Below are 22,679 nucleotides of genomic sequence, written 5' to 3' on the forward strand. Positions count from 1 at the left end.
ACCCCGCAGATCATCAAGTTACCCCCTATCCTGTATATACGGAGGGGTAACGTGTTGTACCCATAATACCCTTTTAATGGGGTAATGTGATGTACAGAGTGATATAAGGAAACATCCTATTAATAAAGACCCCATGACAGGCTGCATTATATACTTCTGCAGTGTGGCCTGTGCTCCTCTATTGTGACACTACAGATCCCAGCATGCCCTATCAGTGCAGCTCAGGCCTATAGTGCATGGTAGCAGCGGAACGTTCAGCCGGAGCCGGAACTAAAGTTACGCTCTAGTTTCTACGGGGGAAGAGATACGGCGGCGGACCCATAGGGATTGCTGTGTGGAGGCAACGTGACAGAGAGGACAGAGGTGAGAGAGGGCGACTGTGAGCAGCGGGGTGAGGGCTGGGGTATTAGGGAGGGCTGTAGCCTGTCTATAGGGAGACATGGAGGGGGGACGGAGTGTCCGCGGTGAGAGACTGCCGTGACCGGGAAAGTGACCGCAGGGACTGGAGAGCTGGCATGTCATACATGTACCGTCCAGTAGGGGGCGCTGTCAGTGTGTCTCCATATGTGTCGCCTTATATCAGAGAGCCAATGTTGTCCACCATTGTTATGACGCCATGTCCATGGTGTAACCCATTGGTTTACGACGTCAACATTTGCGCGTATTCTGCTTATGCTAATGGCCGTTCATTGACTTCTGTGTTATTGATATTATCCGGTATATGATATAGGGCCACTATACGTATAAGTGCAGCAGGTGGCGCTATTCTATGATCTAAGCCGCTGCCACAAGACGTCTATGGAGCAGCGTCCTTCTACATTTTCCCATACTATAGTTATAGACATATACTATATAGATGTGGACAGAAGTGGCGCTATTTATAAAAGAAAGCCGCCATGTTTTTCTGATTCCGTATATCCCCTTTAACAAGGTTTTCAGTGACTTATCTAGTGACCTATCCTTGGAATAGCTCATTGATATGTGATGGGGGAGGGGGGTCTGACACCCAGGACCCTCACCACTAAGCTGTTAGAGGCCATGGCGGGTATGAATACGGCGGTCTCTTCCTTGTGCTGATGATGTCACCGTTATCGGTCACATGGTACAGCAGCTGCCGTGTTTTGTTCATAGATTGTAAGCTCTTGTGGGCAGGGCTCTCAGTCCCATTATGTGAATTGTCCATGTCTTAGTAATGTATTTTTTATCTGTACTTGAGCCCTACAGATTGTACAGCGCTGCGGACTATGTTGTTGCTATATAAATAAAATGTCATGTAAGTGTCATAACGTGAGCTGCAATACCAAGCATGGCCACTGTATAACGTGCGGCGCTGTGCTTGTCATGCATTTTTTTGACACACTGCAAAATCACTATAAAAAAAAAACAAAACACATTTCTAAAGCGAATTTTCCGGGTCCATCCAGTGTGCTGAGTACATGACCGCGCCAAAAAACGTATAAAAAAAGTATTCTGAAAAAAAATTGCGTTAAAAAATCTTTCCTAATTCCTGTAGCAGATTTTTTCAGTCTGCAAAAAAACCTGTGCGAGCATCCCCTTAAAGGGGTTGTCCAGCCCCGAATGGAATAATTTGTACTGGTGACCTTTCCGCGGGATAGGTCATCAGTATATGATCTGTTGGGGGTCCGGACAGTGTGCCGATCTAGTGAGCGCCGCATACACCTCACAGGCCGGGTCACGTCATGTTTAGGACTCAAAAGACCTGTTTGCAGCTCAGTCCCATGCAAGTAAATGAGGCTGAGCTGCAATACCAAGCACAGCCACTATACAATGTACAGCGCTGTGCTTGGTAAGTAGTTTAGAGGCTGCAGCGATCCTCTGAGCCCTGTGGCCTCTTCAACATTTGATGACGGGCCCCCACCAAACTCCTATTGATGATGTATCTGATTTGTGGGGGTCCTCCCTCCGGACCCCGTAGTGGTACTCAGATCCGGGGGCCACAAGCAATTTTTTTATACAAGTAATTTGCGCAGAGATGCAGTACCCAGTGCGACCACTACAGAGAGAATGGGGCTGTTACTCTGCACCTGTTACTTCTATAGGAGCAGAGCTGTGTCTGGATCAGCTGATCAGCGCGGTGCCCGGTTGTCAGACCCACATACATGACTTATTCTGTGAATAGGTCCTCTGTGTTGGAAACATTGTTAGGGCTAAAAACCCCTTTTAATGATTGGTTGGAGTCAATTTTTTGGACCCTCCCCCCCCACCACCAAAACTGAGAATGAAGGGGCTGTATTGCTGACTGACTGTTGTGGATCAGTCTTTGCCTGCACATTGGCCTCTCGATTCTCAGGATCCATGAGGTCCCAAAGGCTGCACCCCCACCAATCAGAAGACAGTGGAAAGATGTGGAACACTATACCCCCAGCCCATAAGGTCCTAAATCACTGTCACATGATCCCTTTAAAGGGATCCTATTATCAAAACTCAATTTTTTGCCCCTAACACGTAGGAATAGCCTTAAGGGAGTCTATTCTTCTCCTACCTTGAGATGTCTTCTCCGCGCCGACGTTCCGTAGAAATCCCGGTTTTCGTCTGTATGCAAATGAGTTCTCTCGCAGCACTGGGGGCGTCCCCAATGCTGTGCGAGAACTCTCCAGCGCCGCCTCTATCTTCTTCCGGCGGTGGCTTCCAACTTCTAGGGCAATGGCGACTGCGCATGCCGCCGGCCACAAGAAAATGGCCGCTTACACAGTATTGTAAGCAGCCATTTTCTTGTGGTTGGTGGACATACGCAGTCGGCTGCACGAGGCCTAGAAGTTGGAAGCCACCGCCGGAAGAAGATGGATTTGGCGCTGGAGAGTTCTCTCACAGCATTGTGGACGCCCCCAGTGCTGTCAGAGAACTCATTTGCATACAGATGAAAACCGGGATTTCTACGGAGAAGAATAGCCTTTCTTAAGGCTATTCCTATGTGTTAGGGACAAAAAGTTGAGTTTTAATGATAGGATCCCTTTAAGAAGACAGTAATAGGATCCTATTGAGAACGGTCTCTCCATCTTAGGATTCCCGTTCCGTTTCTCCCTTCACTACTTGGCATATCTGCCGCAGCCTCCATCTACTTGTGGATACATCACTGCCCCCATTGTCGGGGACTCCAGAGGTAGCGGGTGTCTTGCATTGATTTTGGCTGTGATACCGGAGAGATCGCGGTCAGACAAAGCCACGCCGGAGACTCCATTAATGTCCTCTCTCTTATCCCCGGGGGAATCTGGGCCCGATCATGTTGTGCAGATAACCTGCTGCCATCTTCCAGGTGTCCGGATAATGGAGCGAGCGCTGCTCCGGCATTAATCTGCCGCCTGTGACATGTAATGTATATATATGAGCGCTGCTCTGGAGGCAGGCAAAAAACTCCGTCTGAAAAGGATTTTCGGGGACTTGTAGGTTGATGGTGTCTCCTTATAGATAGATCATCCTTATGTGGTGGGGGTCTGTACCCTGGGACCCCTACAGATCAGCAGGTTGTAGAGTCTGCAGAGTACTGTACAATGTCACATGGTACAGCTGCAGCTCAGTCCCATTCAAGTGAATGGGGATCAGCTGCAATCTAAGCACAGCCACTATATGAAGTATGGCGCTGTACTTGGTTTTATATGAAGAAGGCAAAGCACTCACCTCGATGCTGCCATAACGTCATTGATCAGTATTGACCTTTATCTTAAAGGGGTTGTCCAGAGTCTTAATATAACTGATACTGATGACCCATGTACAGAGTAGGTCAGATTGGTTGGGGTCTGATGCCGTCGCCATAATTACTGCTCCTATTAATCGGACCCACCGCTATACTGTACGGATGGGAAACTATATACAGTGTACAGAGCTCTGTATACTGTAGTGGTGGTGCCTGGAACTGCAACCCCATTCACTTGCATAGGAGCAGAGCTGTATACCTTATATACAGCTTTTGGTGGTCGCATCAGCTGGTATCGGACCCTGACCAATGTGATACACCTGAACCATACTGCGGATAGGTCTGTAGATCCTGGAAACCCCTTTAAGGATTACAGTCCCCTTTAATTACAATAGGACCGGTGCATGAGTCTCGCCAGGTGTCATACAGTTGCCTCCGTAGCGCGCACTTACATCGCTCCATGGCCAGAGCCAGATCAGGCAGCAGGGGCGAGGCCAGGACGTGTCCAGGATTACAAAAACATGGCCGCCCTCTCCAAAGTTGGCGCTGCACCTGTTCATGCGTCGTGTGATGTTTTGTTGTAGCTCAGTCCCATAAAGGACACCATAGACTCGATCTATTATTTATTGTGTTCCCTCTTCTCACCTAGGTACTGAGGCCATGGCGAGAGTCGTCCGCATCTTTAAGACTCTCCGCAACCACTGGAAGAAAAGCACGGTGGGCTTCTGTCTGCTGGCGTATGGTGGCCACTGGATGTATGGCAAGCACTGGTAAGGATTGGACCTGCGCAGGCCGCCCACCTCCCAGTCCGTTATCCATGGGAGCCCGTGAGAGGCCATCACTGTGTACCGGACGGTCTCCATATTGACAGGATCAGTCTCTGTTGAGCAGTATAAAAAAAAAAAATCGTTAAACTGCGCTCGTGGTAATGAAAGCCGTAAATCCGTATTAACACTAATTCTCTCGCTCTCTCCCTGTTTCTCGCACAGTGATAACTTGCTGAGGAGGGCAGCGTGCCAGGAAGCTCAGGTACGGCGTGCGCAAGCTGACAGATCTCTTCACGGCTTGTTCTCCTCTTTTATATATGGCACTGGTGGCCTTAAAGGGACGGTAGCGGCAGAAATTAAATTGTCTTAAAGGGATTGTCCAGGATTTGTGGCAAGGTGGGTGTAAAAGGCTGACTAATACTAATCCATCCCTGGTGCCCCTTTCCCTCACATGGTGGAAGTCGTGAGGCTCACATGACCAGTGAAGACCAATCAGTGGCCTCAGGTGGAGAGGAATCAGTGATGTCACTGATTGGTCTCTGTGGTCATGTGGGCTGCTGCAGTGAGGGAAAGGGGACCGGGACTGGTCATCGGAGCGTGTGCCAGGGACTGGTCTCCTACACTCACCGTGGCTACCTCTGTGGTTGCGCCTTATCCTGGACAACGCCTTTAAAGAGGTTTACTCCCAGGTATTGGGACCTGATTACACCTACAAGGGCACCCATTTTTGCCTGTGGTCACTGTTGGTTGATTGACAGGTCCCAATGTACAGTGACCAAGAGCAAAATCGGGTACGCCAGGAGACTCGGCACCGAACAGCTGGAAGAAAACTTTATTGTCCCCATACAAAGGACCTGGGGAAAGCTGAACAGACAATATGTCTTCTGTGTTTTCCATGGACCCTATTCATGGAATAAGCAGAGTGAGCCCCAAAAAGCGGACAGGAATAAGTCCCGCTCCATGTATTTGTGGCTCGGTCCTCCAACCCCCGCACAGATCTGTGCAAAAAAAATATGGCTGTGTTTATGGGGACATTGAAACAAATGGATCCCTATGAGGTTCAGCTCCATAATCCTGTATAGCACAGACTATAAATATGGTGGTGGGCATGGGCCATAGGATGAGGATCAGACTCTTGGGATCACAGGGGACTTGTTCTGACTAGGTAGACCTTAAAGGGCCATGGTTGTCAGAAACGATCCCAGAGGATAGGCCATGGTTGTGTTGGTTCTGGATCCTCCATAATGCTTGACTATAAGACGTCTCTCCGCTCTTTCCTATTAGGTATTTGGAAACCAACTCATTTACCCCAATGCGACAGTAAAGAAGGCGACAGTGTTCCTAAATCCAGCTGCGTGCAAAGGGTGAGAGGGGAAGGGATACGATGAAGGGAAACTAAACATGCAGACTATCTCACCGGCCTAATATTGTATCGGCGCCCCTCATTATACAGGCAAGGACCCCACAAGACCTCTGAAGGTTTCCTGCGGTATCCTGCACCAAGACATTACCAGCAGATTCTCGCTTTGGCCTTTGTGGATCAGACATGTTTTCCCAGAATATCCCACAGATTGAGATCTTGAGAATTTGGAGACTTAAGTCATCACCTTGATCTCTATGTCCTGTGCATTTTGGTAGGAACCTTATCCCACTGGAAGAGGCCACTGTCATTAGAGGGCAGCACTGGTATGAAGGGGGGGGGGTACTTGGCCCGTCTAATGTTTAGGCAGGTGGTGCGTGTTACAGTAACGTCCATACAGTGCCAGGACACAAGGTTTCCAACAGAACATGTCCTACCCCGGGGCCTGTTTCCCATAGTGTCCCATGGTGCCATCTCTTCCCGAGGTCAGTGTCTCACACACTCGGTCATCTACATCAGTGGTCCCCAACCTTTTTTCCACCAGGGACCAGTTTCAGCAAGACAATTTTTCTATGGCCCGTTGGGGGCGGGAAGGGGTGTGGTTGGGGGCGGGGTTAAGCATGGGGGTGTAGATTACTGATGACGGATATCACTCCTAATGCTGCTATTAACTTCACTACATCTACATTACACGTCACAGGGACATGTGACGTGTAATGTAGCTGCCCAAGGTTTGGTAGGCGAGTGCGGGGTGGAGCCAAGACCCGCTGCATGTCCCGCACTTTGCTCACCTTATCCCGATAAGCTACAACCAAGTGCCAGTGTGCGGGTCCTGGCTCAACCCCGGGCACTCGCCGGCTCCACAACAGCTGCTGACTCCTCGCCGCCGGTACACAGACTGGTGCAACATGCCCCGCGGCCCGGTACTGGTCCGCGGACCGGCGGTTGGGGACCCCTGGTCTACATGATGTACTGTGATACCTGGCCAGACTCCTTCATTTCTCCATGGACTATTTCTGATACTCACGTGCCCATTGTGTTTGGTTTTGGTGGTAGACTGGGTCAGTGTGGTCATTTTGATGCGTCATGCTTGACCCCATGAGCAGCAAGCCACAATGCCCTGTGTGTACTGACACCTTTACTGTCATAGTTTGTGGTTCAGTATCACTTCTGAGGGATTGGACCAGCCTTCACTCCTTCACCCATCAGTGGTCCTTGGTCGCCCATGTCCCGGTCACCAGTTCTTCGCTTATCCTTCCTTGGAATACTTTGGTAGACTGCAGCAAACTGGCAGCCATGGTTTTCAGCAATCACAATTTGGCCCTTATCCCTCGGATCCTTACGCCCCCTTTTGTCTTGCTTCCAACACATCAGCTATCACGAAGTGCCCGGTTACTTTCTTCCTAATATCTCCCACCCCCTGACAGGCAGCATTGTCTCCAGGTAATCCTTGTTATTCACTTCACCATTAATAGGGTTGTCCATGAATTATAAGAAACTTGGCCGATGGGGGTAAGTATTTCCCTCCCATGCCTGAAGTGGAGAGGATTATGTGACTGCTGAGACCAATCAGAGACCTGGCGAGGGACCTGCGATGTCACTGGGATGACTGCCGAGGCCACTGATTGGCCTCATTGGCTATGTGGACCCCCCTCTTAGGGCTTGGATTGTAGAATGGAGCGCCAGGGGCAGGGATTATGACTTTTTTTTTTCGTTTTATACCCACGCCGGCCATCCCCGAATTTCCTATAAATCCCAGACAATCCCTTTAATCTTGTGACTGATCGGTTATACATGTGGATCCTATAGATTACTTGGCTCACTCTGCAGCATTTACTAAGCTACGGCCTGCAGAGCTTCTTTAAGGGTATCGGACCCGCCGTGACCCGCACTTGCACAGTCTCTCCATCTTATATTCCGGTGACTGAGTTCACGGCTTTACACGGCGGGGGAGAAGCCGCCCGCCTGCAGTAATCGCTTCCTTGCTGTTTTATGAAAGGGCAACCCCACAAAACCAGGTCAAGCGTGGCTCTGAGTAAAGCCATTGATCTGTCATTAGAAGGCGCCATCACCTTTACGCTAATAGTTCCCTTGACTACAATCCTGTAAATAATTTGCTCCAGGAGGGCCGGCTCGTATATCCTGCATTGGAAGGCGAGGCATTGATCATTGATTGATCCGTAATCGCAGCGAGAAAGGTCGGCAATGGTTTCCTTCTGACCTTCATCTCCTGTATAAAGATGGATTGTTGGAAAAAGAAAAACTTACAAAGATGTAGGTGGTAGATGTCAGACAGGGTCCCTCGGGTGGTTCAGATCAAGAGTCTTCCTCCTCCTGCCTCTGACCCCCTCCCCATGTCAGGGATTGCTGGGAGTTTTGGTTTTGCAACAGCTGCACGGCCACAGGATGGAGCCCATTGGTTTACTACAATTGTATAGTGGGAGACAGTACTATCTGAATATACAGCTGAGGCAGTATTATACTGTATGTATCTACATTGTTTACAGGCAAAGACAGGGAGGTAGTACTATCTGTACTGACACTATATAGAAGAAAAGATGGGGATTCAGTACTGTATATAATTACACATGGGAAGGTAGTACTATCTGTTCCTGTATAATTTTCATGGACAAACAGAGAGACAGTTCTGTGTATACCTATGTTACATACAGGTGGAGTCAGGGAGGCAGTACTATCTGTACTGACACTATATAGAAGAAAAGACGGGGATTCAGTACTGTATATACTTACATTACACATGGGGAGGCAGTAATATCTGTTCCTGTATAATTTTCATGAACAGACAAGAAGAGAGTACAGTGTGTACCTATGTTACATACAGGTGGAGTCAGGGAGGCAGTACTATCTGTACCCATGTTACATACAAGGAGGCAGTGCTTTCTGAATATATATCTTTTATAGGAGGGAGACAGTGCTGTCTCAATCTCCATCTCTTATAGAATAAGACAGGTAATGTAGTACTATCTGTTCCTGTATTTGTTCCTGTTCATTTACATGCAGAGACATGGAGGTAGTTATATGCGTACCTGCATTGTTTAGAGCCAGGCAAGCAGTACTATCTGTACCTGTATTTCCTACAGGAACAGAGTGGTTTCTAAATATACATCATTTATAGGGGGGCACAGGGAGAAAGTAATTTCTGTTCCTTCATCATAGGGAAAAAGATGAAGACAGTACTTCCTATACCAAAATCATATATAGGGAAGTAGTACTACCTATACCTATGTTATATACAAGCAAAGACTGGTAGACAGTACTATCTGTATGTGCATGAAATACAGGGAAAGACAGTGTGTCAGTACTATCTGTATCTCAATCATTTGTAGGAGAAAACTGAATACCGGTACTATTTGTACCTGCATCTGAACCTATATTACATACAGGGAAGGTCGGGTAGTAATATCTTAATTCATATTGTTTATACGGAGAGACAGGAACACAGTACTATCTGTACCTTTATTCGATCCAGATTATTACTACTGTCTGTGCCTCTTCCAGTTCTATATCCCTGCATCTCCTTGAATATCTGCTTGCATCATTTACACAAATAGACAGCGCTATGTATGCCAACATTAGAGACAGGGGAAGGCAGTACTATCTGTGCTGACATCATCCTGAATGTAAAAAGTTGATCTTTGCTTTCCCCCAAGATTATGTGGCCCATACAACAATTGATTTGTGTTTTCTTATTTTAGAAAAGCCAGGTCCCTCTTTGAGAAGAACGCTGCCCCTATACTGCACCTTGCTGGGATTGATGTTCACGTGGTGAAGGTGCGTGTATTTTATTATTTTGCCTTTTTTTTTTTTCCTTTCCTCCTTAAAGACTAAATCGGCAATGGGTTTTTTTTGTTTTTTTTTAATGCCGCAATTTTTCTCCCATTGAAGTCAGCCACAATAATAGAATACTCCTAGATCTACTGTACTGTTCTGATATCAGCATTGCCCCCTTCAGGACTGAGGTGGAATAGCAGACTGATGTTCACATAGTAAGGATTCATTGTGATGCCGTTTAAAAAAAAAAAAAAAAAATACTTGCGGCTGTGATCAAGGATTTTCCGCCTCGGGATACAAATCTCATTACAAAAAGTAAAATCTGCCGTAAGGAGGTTGTCACTGTAATCGTCCCCCTATGATGTGGGATGGATGCCATGTACTAATGTATGTCCCCCGGGGGCCGTCATTACTTAGAAGGAGAAAAAAAAAGGTGCCTTACTAATTCACTAAATGACTATTGGCCTAATGGTAAACTATTAGCCTACTTAAAAACTCATCCACCACTATACAGATAATCCCTCTGTGCCAACACAGTGTCACCACACAATGTGGATCTGAGATTTCTCTCAGGGCGGTATTATAATAGTGTACATTCCTGTACATAGGAGTAGTATTATAGTAGTTATATTCTTGTACATAGGAGCAGTATTATAGTAGTTATATTCTTGTACATAGGAGGTAGTATTATAGTAGTTATATTCTTGTACATAGGAGTAGTATTATAGTAGTTATATTCTTGTACATAGGAGTAGTATTATAGTAGTTATATTCTTGTACATAGGAGGTAGTATTATAGTAGTTATATTCTTGTACATAGGAGCAGTATTATAGTAGTTATATTCTTGTATATAGGAGTAGTATTATAGTAGTTATATTCTTGTACATAGGAGTAGTATTATAGTAGTTATATTCTTGTACATAGGAGCAGTATTATAGTAGTTATATTCTTGTATATAGGAGGTAGTATTATAGTAGTTATATTCTTGTACATAGGAGTAGTATTATAGTAGTTATATTCTTGTACATAGGAGTAGTATTATAGTAGTTATATTCTTGTACATAGGAGTAGTATTATAGTAGTTATATTCTTGTACATAGGAGTAGTATTATAGTAGTTATATTCTTGTACATAGGAGGCAGTATTATAGTAGTTATATTCTTGTACATAGGAGTAGTATTATAGTAGTTATATTCTTGTACATAGGAGTAGTATTATAGTAGTTATATTCTTGTACATAGGAGTAGTATTATAGTAGTTATATTCTTGTACATAGGAGGCAGTATTATAGTAGTTATATTCTTGTACATAGGAGCAGTATTATAGTAGTTATATTCTTGTACATAGGAGTAGTATTATAGTAGTTATATTCTTGTACATAGGAGTAGTATTATAGTAGTTATATTCTTGTACATAGGAGGCAGTATTATAGTAGTTATATTCTTGTACATAGGAGGCAGTATTATAGTAGTTATATTCTTGTACATAGGGGCAGTATTATAGTAGTTATATTCTTGTACATAGGAGCAGTATTATAGTAGTTATATTCTTGTACATAGGAGTAGTATTATAGTAGTTATATTCTTGTACATAGGGGGCAGTATTATAGTAGTTATATTCTTGTACATAGGAGTAGTATTATAGTAGTTATATTCTTGTACATAGGAGCAGTATTATAGTAGTTATATTCTTGTACATAGGAGTAGTATTATAGTAGTTATATTCTTGTACATAGGAGGCAGTATTATAGTAGTTATATTCTTGTACATAGGAGTAGTATTATAGTAGTTATATTCTTGTACATAGGAGTAGTATTATAGTAGTTATATTCTTGTACATAGGAGTAGTATTATAGTAGTTGTATTCTTGTACATAGGAGGCAGTATTATAGTAGTTATATTCTTGTACATAGGAGCAGTATTATAGTAGTTATATTCTTGTACATAGGAGGCAGTATTATAGTAGTTATATTCTTGTACATAGGAGGCAGTATTATAGTAGTTATATTCTTGTACATAGGGGCAGTATTATAGTAGTTATATTCTTGTACATAGGAGCAGTATTATAGTAGTTATATTCTTGTACATAGGAGTAGTATTATAGTAGGTATATTCTTGTACATAGGAGTAGTATTATAGTAGGTATATTCTTGTACATAGGAGTAGTATTATAGTAGGTATATTCTTGTACATAGGAGCAGTATTATAGTAGTTATATTCTTGTACATAGGAGTAGTATTATAGTAGTTATATTCTTGTACATAGGAGGTAGTATTATAGTAGTTATATTCTTGTACATGGGGGCAGTATTATAGTAGTTATATTCTTGTACATAGGAGCAGTATTATAGTAGTTATATTCTTGTACATAGGAGCAGTATTATAGTAGTTATATCCTTGTACATAGGAGGCAGTATTATAGTAGTTATATTCTTGTACATAGGAGGTAGTATTATAGCAGTTATATATTTGTACATAGGAGCAGTATTATAGTAGTTATATTCTTGTACATAGGAGTAGTATTATAGTAGTTATATTCTTGTACATAGGAGTAGTATTATAGTAGTTATATTTTTGTACATAGGAGTAGTATTATAGTAGTTATATTCTTGTACATAGGAGGTAGTATTATAGCAGTTATATATTTGTACATAGGAGCAGTATTATAGTAGTTATATTCTTGTACATAGGAGTAGTATTATAGTAGTTATATTCTTGTACATAGGAGGCAGTATTATAGTAGTTATATTCTTGAACATAGGAGTAGTATTATAGTAGTTATATTCTTGTACATAGGAGCAGTATTATAGTAGTTATATTCTTGTACATAGGAGTAGTATTATAGTAGTTATATTCTTGTACATAGGAGTAGTATTATAGTAGTTATATTCTTGTACATAGGAGGCAGTATTATAGTAGTTATATTCTTGTACATAGGAGTAGTATTATAGTAGTTATATTCTTGTACATAGGAGTAGTATTATAGTAGTTATATTCTTGTACATAGGAGTAGTATTATAGTAGTTATATTCTTGTACATAGGAGTAGTATTATAGTAGTTATATTCTTGGACATAGGAGAAGTATTATAGTAGTTATATTCTTGGACATAGGAGCAGTATTATAGTAGTTATATTCTTGTACATAGGAGGCAGTATTATAGTAGTTATATTCTTGTACATAGGAGGCAGTATTATAGTAGTTATATTCTTGTACATAGGGGCAGTATTATAGTAGTTATATTCTTGTACATAGGAGCAGTATTATAGTAGTTATATTCTTGTACATAGGAGTAGTATTATAGTAGTTATATTCTTGTATATAGGGGCAGTATTATAGTAGTTATATTCTTGTACATAGGAGGCAGTATTATAGTAGGTATATTCTTGTACATAGGAGTAGTATTATAGTAGGTATATTCTTGTACATAGGAGTAGTATTATAGTAGGTATATTCTTGTACATAGGAGCAGTATTATAGTAGTTATATTCTTGTACATAGGAGGTAGTATTATAGTAGTTATATTCTTGTACATAGGAGTAGTATTATAGTAGTTATATTCTTGTACATAGGAGTAGTATTATAGTAGTTATATTCTTGTACATAGGAGTAGTATTATAGTAGTTATATTCTTGTACATAGGAGGTAGTATTATAGTATTTATATTCTTGTACATGGGGGCAGTATTATAGTAGTTATATTCTTGTACATAGGAACAGTATTATAGTAGTTACATTCTTGTACATAGGAGTAGTATTATAGTAGTTATATCCTTGTACATAGGAGTAGTATTATAGTAGTTATATTCTTGTACATAGGAGTAGTATTATAGTAGTTATATTCTTGTACATAGGAGTAGTATTATAGTAGTTATATTCTTGTACATAGGGCAGTATTATAGTAGTTATATTCTTGGACATAGGAGCAGTATTATAGTAGTTATATTCTTGTACATAGGAGTAGTATTATAGTAGTTATATTCTTGTACATAGGAGTAGTATTATAGTAGTTATATTCTTGTACATAGGAGCAGTATTATAGTAGTTATATTCTTGGACATAGGAGCAGTATTATAGTAGTTATATTCTTGGACATAGGAGAAGTATTATAGTAGTTATATTCTTGGACATAGGAGCAGTATTATAGTAGTTATATTCTTGGACATGGGGCAGTATTATAGTAGTTATATTCTTGGACATAGGAGCAGTATTATAGTAGTTATATTCTTGGACATAGGAGCAGTATTATAATAGTTATATTCTTGGACATAGGAGCAGTATTATAGTAGTTATATTCTTGGACATAGGAGCAGTATTATAGTAGTTATATTCTTGGACATAGGAGCAGTATTATAGTAGTTATATTCCTGTACATAGGAGCAGTATTATAGTAGTTATATTCTTGGACATGGGGGGCAGTATTATAGTAGTTATATTCTTGTACATGGGGGGCAGTATTATAGTAGTTATATTCTTGTACATAGGAGTAGTATTATAGTAGTTATATTCTTGTACATAGTAGTATTGTAGTAGTTATATTCTTGGACATAGGAGCAGTATTATAGTAGTTATATTCTTGTACATAGGAGCAGTATTATAGTAGTTATATTCTTGTACATAGGAGCAGTATTATAGTAGTTATATTCCTGTACATAGGAGTAGTATTATAGTAGTTATATTCTTGTACATAGGAGCAGTATTATAGTAGTTATATTCTTGTACATAGGAGCAGTATTATAGTAGTTATATTCTTGTACATAGGAGCAGTATTATAGTAGTTATATTCTTGGACATAGGAGAAGTATTATAGTAGTTATATTCTTGGACATAGGAGCAGTATTATAGTAGTTATATTCTTGTACATGGGGGCAGTATTATAGTAGTTATATTCTTGTACATAGGAGCAGTATTATAGTAGTTATATTCTTGTACATAGGAGTAGTATTATAGTAGTTATATCCTTGTACATAGGAGGTAGTATTATAGTAGTTATATTCTTGTACATAGGAGGTAGTATTATAGCAGTTATATATTTGTACATAGGAGCAGTATTATAGTAGTTATATTCTTGTACATAGGAGTAGTATTATAGTAGTTATATTCTTGGACATAGGAGTAGTATTATAGTAGTTATATTCTTGGACATAGGGCAGTATTATAGTAGTTATATTCTTGGACATAGGAGCAGTATTATAGTAGTTATATTCTTGGACATAGGAGCAGTATTATAATAGTTATATTCTTGGACATAGGAGCAGTATTATAGTAGTTATATTCTTGGACATAGGAGCAGTATTATAGTAGTTATATTCTTGGACATAGGAGCAGTATTATAGTAGTTATATTCTTGGACATGGGGGGCAGTATTATAGTAGTTATATTCTTGGACATGGGGGGCAGTATTATAGTAGTTATATTCTTGTACATAGGAGTAGTATTATAGTAGTTATATTCTTGTACATAGGAGTAGTATTGTAGTAGTTATATTCTTGGACATAGGAGCAGTATTATAGTAGTTATATTCTTGTACATAGGAGCAGTATTATAGTAGTTATATTCTTGGACATAGGAGCAGTATTATAGTAGTTATATTCTTGTACATAGGAGCAGTATTATAGTAGTTATATTCTTGTACATAGGAGCAGTATTATAGTAGTTATATTCTTGTACATAGGAGCAGTATTATAGTAGTTATATTCTTGTACATAGTAGTATTATAGTAGTTATATTCTTGTACATAGTAGTATTATAGTAGTTATATTCTTGTACATAGGAGCAGTATTATAGTAGTTATATTCTTGTACATAGGAGCAGTATTATAGTAGTTATATTCTTGTACATAGGAGGTAGTATTATAGTAGTTATATTCTTGTACATAGGAGGTAGTATTATAGTAGTTATATTCTTGGACATAGGAGCAGTATTATAGTAGTTATATTCCTGTACATAGGAGCAGTATTATAGTAGTTATATTCTTGGACATGGGGGGCAGTATTATAGTAGTTATATTCTTGTACATGGGGGGCAGTATTATAGTAGTTATATTCTTGTACATAGGAGTAGTATTATAGTAGTTATATTCTTGTACATAGGAGTAGTATTGTAGTAGTTATATTCTTGTATATAGGAGCAGTATTATAGTAGTTATATTCTTGTACATAGGAGCAGTATTATAGTAGTTATATTCTTGTACATAGGAGTAGTATTATAGTTTTTATATTCTTGTACATAGGAGCAGTATTATAGTTGTTATATTCTTGTACATAGGAGTAGTATTATAGTAGTTATATTCTTGTACATAGGAGTAGTATTGTAGTAGTTATATTCTTGTATATAGGAGCAGTATTATAGTAGTTATATTCTTGTACATAGGAGTAGTATTATAGTTTTTATATTCTTGTACATAGGAGTAGTATTATAGTAGTTATATTCTTGTACATGGGGCGCAGTATTATTATGATGCCACTCACTCCACTTCCAGCAACCTGTATATCCCAACCAGCAAATTTTCTCCACATGTTCAGAACTGTTTTCTGTCCTCAGAATTTCACTTATGTAATACAGAAGATATTAGAGTAGGGGGGCAGCAGTTTCTCCCACTCTGTGTTTGTACTTCAGTAGATTCCGGTCTCTTTGGCGTTCCTAGGTAACTCACCTGCGTAACAGTCTCTACCCCTTCCTAGTGTCTAAGCCCTCAGATCTGCCGGCTGGTTTTGTAGGTCACAGTATCAGCTGGTTGCGGACCTTTTCAAGTCAGCAAAGAAAATTGCAAGTGGAAAGGGGGGGGGGGGAATTGGAAATGCAATCAAGTGTTGCGGATTAATTAGAGCAGTTTGGAGCAACCTCCGAGCTCCAAAATTAGAAGACGCTTCTACCCGGCTGTTGTGAATGCTAAACAGAGAGGTCTGTGGAAAGCTTTAACCCTCTGTAACTCTGGACTCGCACCTTTCACTGTGTTATAATATGGAGATGCAGACTGCGAATTTTGGGTATGGGGTGGGTGGAATTTATGGGGTCACATATTGCGGGGGGGGGGGGGGTTCAATTTGGAGACCACCTTGAAATCTCTCTTTGACTAAACCGTAAACTTAGCAAATTCACAAATTTAAGAAGACCTTTCATCACCTTCTCTCACTCCAGTTCTTTTCATCCTGTAATAGACTCCCCTCCATGGATTTGGAATTTTTTTCTCCATTTTACCTGAGCTTTCAGTGCAGTTAGTTTTGGTGCCTGATATCCTGACTAGACTCCCTAATGTCAAGTGGGTGGTGTCAGGCGGTAGCAGGCAAGGGGTTGGGACTCGGCTCTAATCAGAGGTCGACACTATCGGAGTTATGAGGCACACCTTGCCTTTTTTGACATCACCCTCTTAACATTGAGGAGTCTAGTTCATATATCTGGCATTAAAACAGAAATGATGGCTCAGGAAGAGCGGGGGCTGGAGAGAACCTTCCAACTACAGTGGGGGATCATTAAAGGATAAAAAGGGGTGAAAGGTCCTTTTTAATTATGAATTATCCCCCCCCCCCTCCGCCCGCTCATCATCTCCTTATATGTCTCAGGAGCTCAGTCCTCTCTTCTTCCACCTTATCTCTTCCTCTCTTCTTCCTCCTCCTCTTCCGTCTCTCTTCTTCTTTCTCCTCTGCCTCCTCTTCTTCCTCCCTATCCTGTTTCTGTCTGCAGCAGGAGCCTCCCCCCTATACTTTATGAACCCCCATCAGGCTAAGCCCCTCCCATTCACCGATTATCCCCAATGTTCTGCAGGATTTCTAAAAGATGTTCTATTTTAGGAACATGCGTGAAATCCTAAAATAGGACGAGCGCCAAGACATTGGTGCCCCTTTAATGTATTCCTGTACATAAGTATAAGTCGGGGTGAGAAGCGTTGGCCCTTTGTTCACCTGGTGGAGATGTTGATGCCGCCGCAGGCAGATGTCCCCTGCCCAGTAGTGGCCGTCCATTACCCGTGCATTCTCTCTTACATTACACGTGGCAAGTGCTACACGCTTTAGGCATCATGCGAGTGTCTTCCTGAAATGCTGTGACAGGTCCGTGTGAAGAGCGATGATTAGCACCACGACCGCTAATTGCCATCCTGCTATTCTCAGTCGGCAGATTGTTGATTGTGATTTCTATACAAATAGCAGTGACAGCTCCTTATGGCTGTACAGGTGAGAAACACTCAAAGTACAACGCCAGCTCTCCTCTATATACTTCTTATGTCATGCTAATAGCGAATGAGCCAAGAAGTCTAAGATTAAATAGTTAATTTCTTCTAAAGTAGCTGTGTAGGTCACTGAGCATGCCCACAACACTGTCATAGAAGTCTGCAGGTGATGACCACCGCTTACCTCCTCCCCCGTCCTGAACAGTGACCTCTACATAGGTCACAGAGCATGCCCTCTGTGGATGGAGGAGGAGCAGGTGAGCTCTGACTATCACAGACTACTATGAGAGGTGAGCACAGGTCATAGAGCATGCCCACACCACCCTCCCATAGTAGTCCACAGTTGACTTTCTTTTATCTCCATGGCCCCCCCTAGAAGTGTATGGGTAATACATAGCTGTCCTCCTTACCCTTCCTGCACAATGACCTCAATAACCTCTGCACAGGTCACAGAGCATGCCCACACCACCGTCCCATAGTAGTCCACAGTTGACTTTCTTTTATCTCCGTGGCCCCCCTAGAAGTGTATGGGTAATACATAGCTGTCCTCCTTACCCTTCCTGCACAATAACCTCTGCACATGTCACAGAGCATGCCCATTCCACCCTCCCATAGTAGTTCACAGTTGACTTTCTTTTATCTCCGTGGCCCCCCTAGAAGTGTATGGGTAATACATAGCTCTTCCTTACCCTTCCTGCACAATAACCTCTGCATTGGTGCTTGGAGAAGGAGGTAAGATGGGACTATCACTTACAGAGCATGTCCACAACACCTTGTCAAAGAAATCTGTACCTGATGGTCATAGCTCGTCTCCTTACCTCCCTTGCAGTGTGATCCCTGCACATGCCTATCCCACCCTGACATAGTCCATGGGTAAAAGGCACAGCTGACCACATTAACCCCAATAGAAGTGTAATGATAATACACAACTCCCCCCCCCCCCCCCATTCATGCAGAGGTCACTAAGCATGCCCACAACTCAACTTCTGCACAAGTCAGCTAATGCTCTGTAAGTTCCCATGGTCCAGGTAAAGCAAATTTCTGGACACCATTTACAACTATGGCCGCCTCCATAATCGGAAAGTAGAATTGCAGAAAAAAAACCTATAGCTGATGTGATCCCTTTAAATTTTGCAGACAGACTACGAAGGACAGGCCAAAAAGATGTTGGAGTTGATGGAGAACACAGACCTGATCATTGTGGCTGGTGGAGATGGGACCCTGCAGGAGGTAAGAGCGAGCACTTGTCCGAGACTAGATCCACCCGCAGAGTCTGGCTGGAGCCCCTATAGATCCGATCCTTAGATCTCAAGGTTTTTATATTCTGGTCATAGACTAGATCCTCTTGCTACATCTATGTCAGTATTCTAGCTCAAGACTTGATCCATCCGCATAGTGTGGTTGAATAAATTAATCTTTATTATTTTAATAGACTAGATCCATCAACACATTCTAAAGAAAACAGCGCCACCCCTGTCCACAGGTTGTGAGTGGTACTGCAGCTTATCCCCATTCATTTCAGTGTAGCTGAGCTTCAATACTAGGCACGGCTTGTGGATAGATGTGTTGATGATTCTGGAATAAACTAGAATGGTAGAGGTAACGGACGGTCTTGCATTGTGCATGCTGATATATGGCATTTGATGTGTTGCGGCACTAACCCGTGGGCATTGTGTCTTGCAGGTTATCACAGGACTCCTCCGCAGGGCTGATCAGGTAATGGCCTCCCGCAATGCATCGTGGGAATGTTTATTGTCGTACTCCCTGCTGGTTCTGCACAACAAGACGACTGTCTATAATTAGTCTTTGTGGTCGCAGTTGGCAGTTCTTTAACATGGGCCATAAATATCAGATCCATGGGGGTCTCTCTGCCCAGCACTCCCACCAAACCATTCATAGACCACTGCAGTCTCTTCACTGATCACCAAGCACAGCGCCGTACATTTTATAGTGGCTGTGCTTGGTACTGCAGCTCAGTCCACGTGACTGATACATTAATTACATTAATGAACTGGATGTTTATAGATGAGCTAGTAAGCCTGAACTTCTGATGATTTGTTACAGTGCACCAGCATAGACAGTCCTTGAGCACGTGAGCAGGTCTCTCCCTTCTTTTGGCCTACCCTGACACATTGCAACAAACTGCAGCTGTGCGATCGAGACTGTATTTGAAAGGATTTTGAGCTTCCATTCACTGATAACAAGCAGAAAGCAGAGCAGCTCTAGAACTTTTCTTATACATCATCATCTGATCTGATCTTGTTTTCCAGGCGTCCTTCAGTAAAATCCCGATTGGGTTCATTCCGCTAGGTGCAACCAACACATTGAGCCAGACCCTGTACCCCCAGTCTGAGAACAAGGTCCAGTAAGTGCGGCTTTTCCTCTCTTCCATGTTACTTTCTAAGGCAGATTAGAATATTGTGGTACATCCAGATCTGCATTCCTTCACTTATTGTTACGTTTAAAAATTCTGACTGCCTGCATCAACCACTAGGGGGAGCTATTGTATACAAACTTGCATGGCTCCCATCAGACTTATCTAAGGATCTCAGAGTAAGTAGAGTCCATACAGCGATTATCTGAAGAGATAATTCAACTAATACAGACTGTCTGTATTATCTGTGTGTGCTGTGTGCAGAATCTCCAGTGTATTGCTATGCAGTCCAGTGTTAAACTGCATTCCTGCCACACCAAGAGAATAGATAGGGAATTTCTTGCAGACCAGTGGGGTCTAACCTCTCAAACCTCACTGATCAGTAGAACGGGGGGGACAATGCAAGTTCTGCTCCATTAATTTCAATGCCGGAAATAGCCGGACTATTGCACTGCCATTGAAATAAATGGAGCGGAGCTCGCGCTTCCTAACTATTGGTCTAGCCCCCTCCTCCCCCTGTTCTACTGATCAGTGGGGGTCTGAGAGGTTGGACTCCCAATGATGTGCAAGAAAACCCCCCCTATTCATGCCTTTGGTCACCCTCAATGGCCACCATAAATTATACAATTGTGACTTCCTCCAGCGACCACCAGGGGCACCACAGATTTGAGTACAGTGGAAACTGTATACATGTGAAAACGGTTCTGACGTCCCTATAGGTTGTCACTCTGCTTTATCAGAATCCAGTATAGCAGAATTACTATATTTTTGTAGCCCCCTGGAATGAAGGGTAGAGGATCTTTAATATTTTGTTGCGTCTCGGTCTTCCCAGCAGTGTCTAATCTGGTCCGCCCCCACTTTACTGGTCCTGACAAATAACCCGGCGCAGTCGCTGATCACCGGCAGAGGCGATTTAGGTTCTTTGCATTTTATTGCTCATAAATACGTCTTAAATGTACCAGACAGTTACACGGCGGAGATGAAGGCTACACGCCGGAATGACTTACCCTTTAGAGATTCGTCAAATAACCGTGTGGCTTGTAAAGTTTTAATTGGCCCCGCTCCCCCCTCTCCTTGTTTGACCTATAGAGACGTGAGCTCCTGTCTACTTCTACAAACAACAATCGTCTGGGACACGGCATAAGAATAGCGAGGTGGAGGGGAAGGGTTAATTGACGTTCGCCTTTCCCTGAAGAAGGCGGCGGTGGAGCCTCGGCGCGTAGGAGCGTCGGAAGGCGTTTTGAGATTTCATTTGCTTCTCTCATGAAAATTTCATAGTATTTGTGTCATTAAAGAAGATCTACGGAGAAAACGGGGATTTGGGCGCCCGAGTAGCAGAGTTGGAGTAGTTATTAATAAACAAAGAAGTGGATCTCCGTGGCCTCGTGAGCTGAAAAATAAACATTTCTTACGTAGAGGGAATTTGTGGAGTGGTTTCCTTCACTCTATTTAGGTTGCCGTTCTCTCTTAAGATTCTCGTGTGAAGTAGATGTTGGACAGGACCGGTCCACTATTAATGTGCACGGGGGTGTCCCAACTCTCCCCTGACAAACACTATGGTAAATTGTCTGTCATCTTGGATAAAGTGCAGCTACAGTATGGGGTTACTGTCTTTACTAACTTTCTAGGTCCTATTGGAATTGCCACTCCTCCCCTGAGCCCCGGGTGATTCAGTGCTGATGCTGCTGTGATCACAGGGCTTTAGTAACCGGCAAATGGCTTGTAGTCCACGCTTGGATAATGTATCAAATGGTTTTAGTTTAGGCAGCAGGGTAGAAGTAAAGGGCTGCGATATGTTAACAATATGTTCTTTATACGTTCCTTATAGGCAAATCTCCGATGCTACACTTTCCATCTTGAAAGGAGAGACAATGCCACTTGATGTACTGCAAATAAAGGTAAGTGAGTATGTACAATGAATCTCAAGGCCCTATTACTACACTGACTTTTGGTGGGCTTGTGCTGATACTTAAGAGTCCGTCAATACACTCAGAGAAGGCGAGCTAAGAAATCCCTGTGCTTACAGCAGCCTCTGCATAGTCTCAGGACGCCAGTATATTCATAGAGCGCCCGTAACTCTGTACATGGCAGATGATGAAAACCTCTTCCCGTAACGCACAAGCACGGTAATATTCCAGTATATTAGTAACACGGCCCAGACAGTAAGATAGGATAAGTAGCTGCATCCTCTGCACTTGTCCCACCTAGCACTGTGTATGTGAGCAGGCCACTTACTGGTAAGTAACGGACCCTAAGGCCTGGCACTTCCAACCCTGATTCTTGAGGAGACTTGCAAGATGCATGCGCCTATCCAGACACTCATTATATTGCCAAGGCGTGCTAGAAACTATGCAGAGGCTGCTGTGATCACAGGTGTGTATGAAATCCATGAGATTACAGCAGCCTCTGCGCAGTTTCAGCGGCAAGTGCAGTGGGATCTACGAGACACAGACCATTGCAGTGACATATATCTACCTATCTATCTATCTATCTATCTATCTATATATACACACACACATATATATACATACACACACGGCATAGGATGCAAGGTGTGGGGCCAGGCCAGT

At 42.4% G+C, this 22,679-nt stretch overlaps 1 protein-coding gene across 1 annotated transcript in view; it reads left to right on the plus strand.

Moving 5' to 3' along the window:
- The first annotated feature begins 306 nt into the window (after nucleotides 1-306).
- AGK (acylglycerol kinase) overlaps nucleotides 307-22,679 on the plus strand; it is a 29,770-nt gene continuing 7,397 nt past the window's right edge. Inside the window, exons 1-9 of the mRNA XM_075275233.1 lie at nucleotides 307-363; nucleotides 4,302-4,422; nucleotides 4,642-4,681; nucleotides 5,704-5,783; nucleotides 9,496-9,571; nucleotides 18,873-18,965; nucleotides 19,419-19,451; nucleotides 20,006-20,100; nucleotides 21,938-22,007. Of these exons, the coding sequence (XP_075131334.1) occupies nucleotides 4,313-4,422; nucleotides 4,642-4,681; nucleotides 5,704-5,783; nucleotides 9,496-9,571; nucleotides 18,873-18,965; nucleotides 19,419-19,451; nucleotides 20,006-20,100; nucleotides 21,938-22,007 (597 nt within the window). The 5' untranslated portion in view covers nucleotides 307-363; nucleotides 4,302-4,312. The remainder of the gene's footprint in view (nucleotides 364-4,301; nucleotides 4,423-4,641; nucleotides 4,682-5,703; nucleotides 5,784-9,495; nucleotides 9,572-18,872; nucleotides 18,966-19,418; nucleotides 19,452-20,005; nucleotides 20,101-21,937; nucleotides 22,008-22,679) is intronic.

This window comes from Leptodactylus fuscus, chromosome 5, assembly GCF_031893055.1.
Source record: "Leptodactylus fuscus isolate aLepFus1 chromosome 5, aLepFus1.hap2, whole genome shotgun sequence".
In the NCBI taxonomy this organism is placed as follows: Eukaryota; Metazoa; Chordata; class Amphibia; order Anura; family Leptodactylidae; genus Leptodactylus; species Leptodactylus fuscus.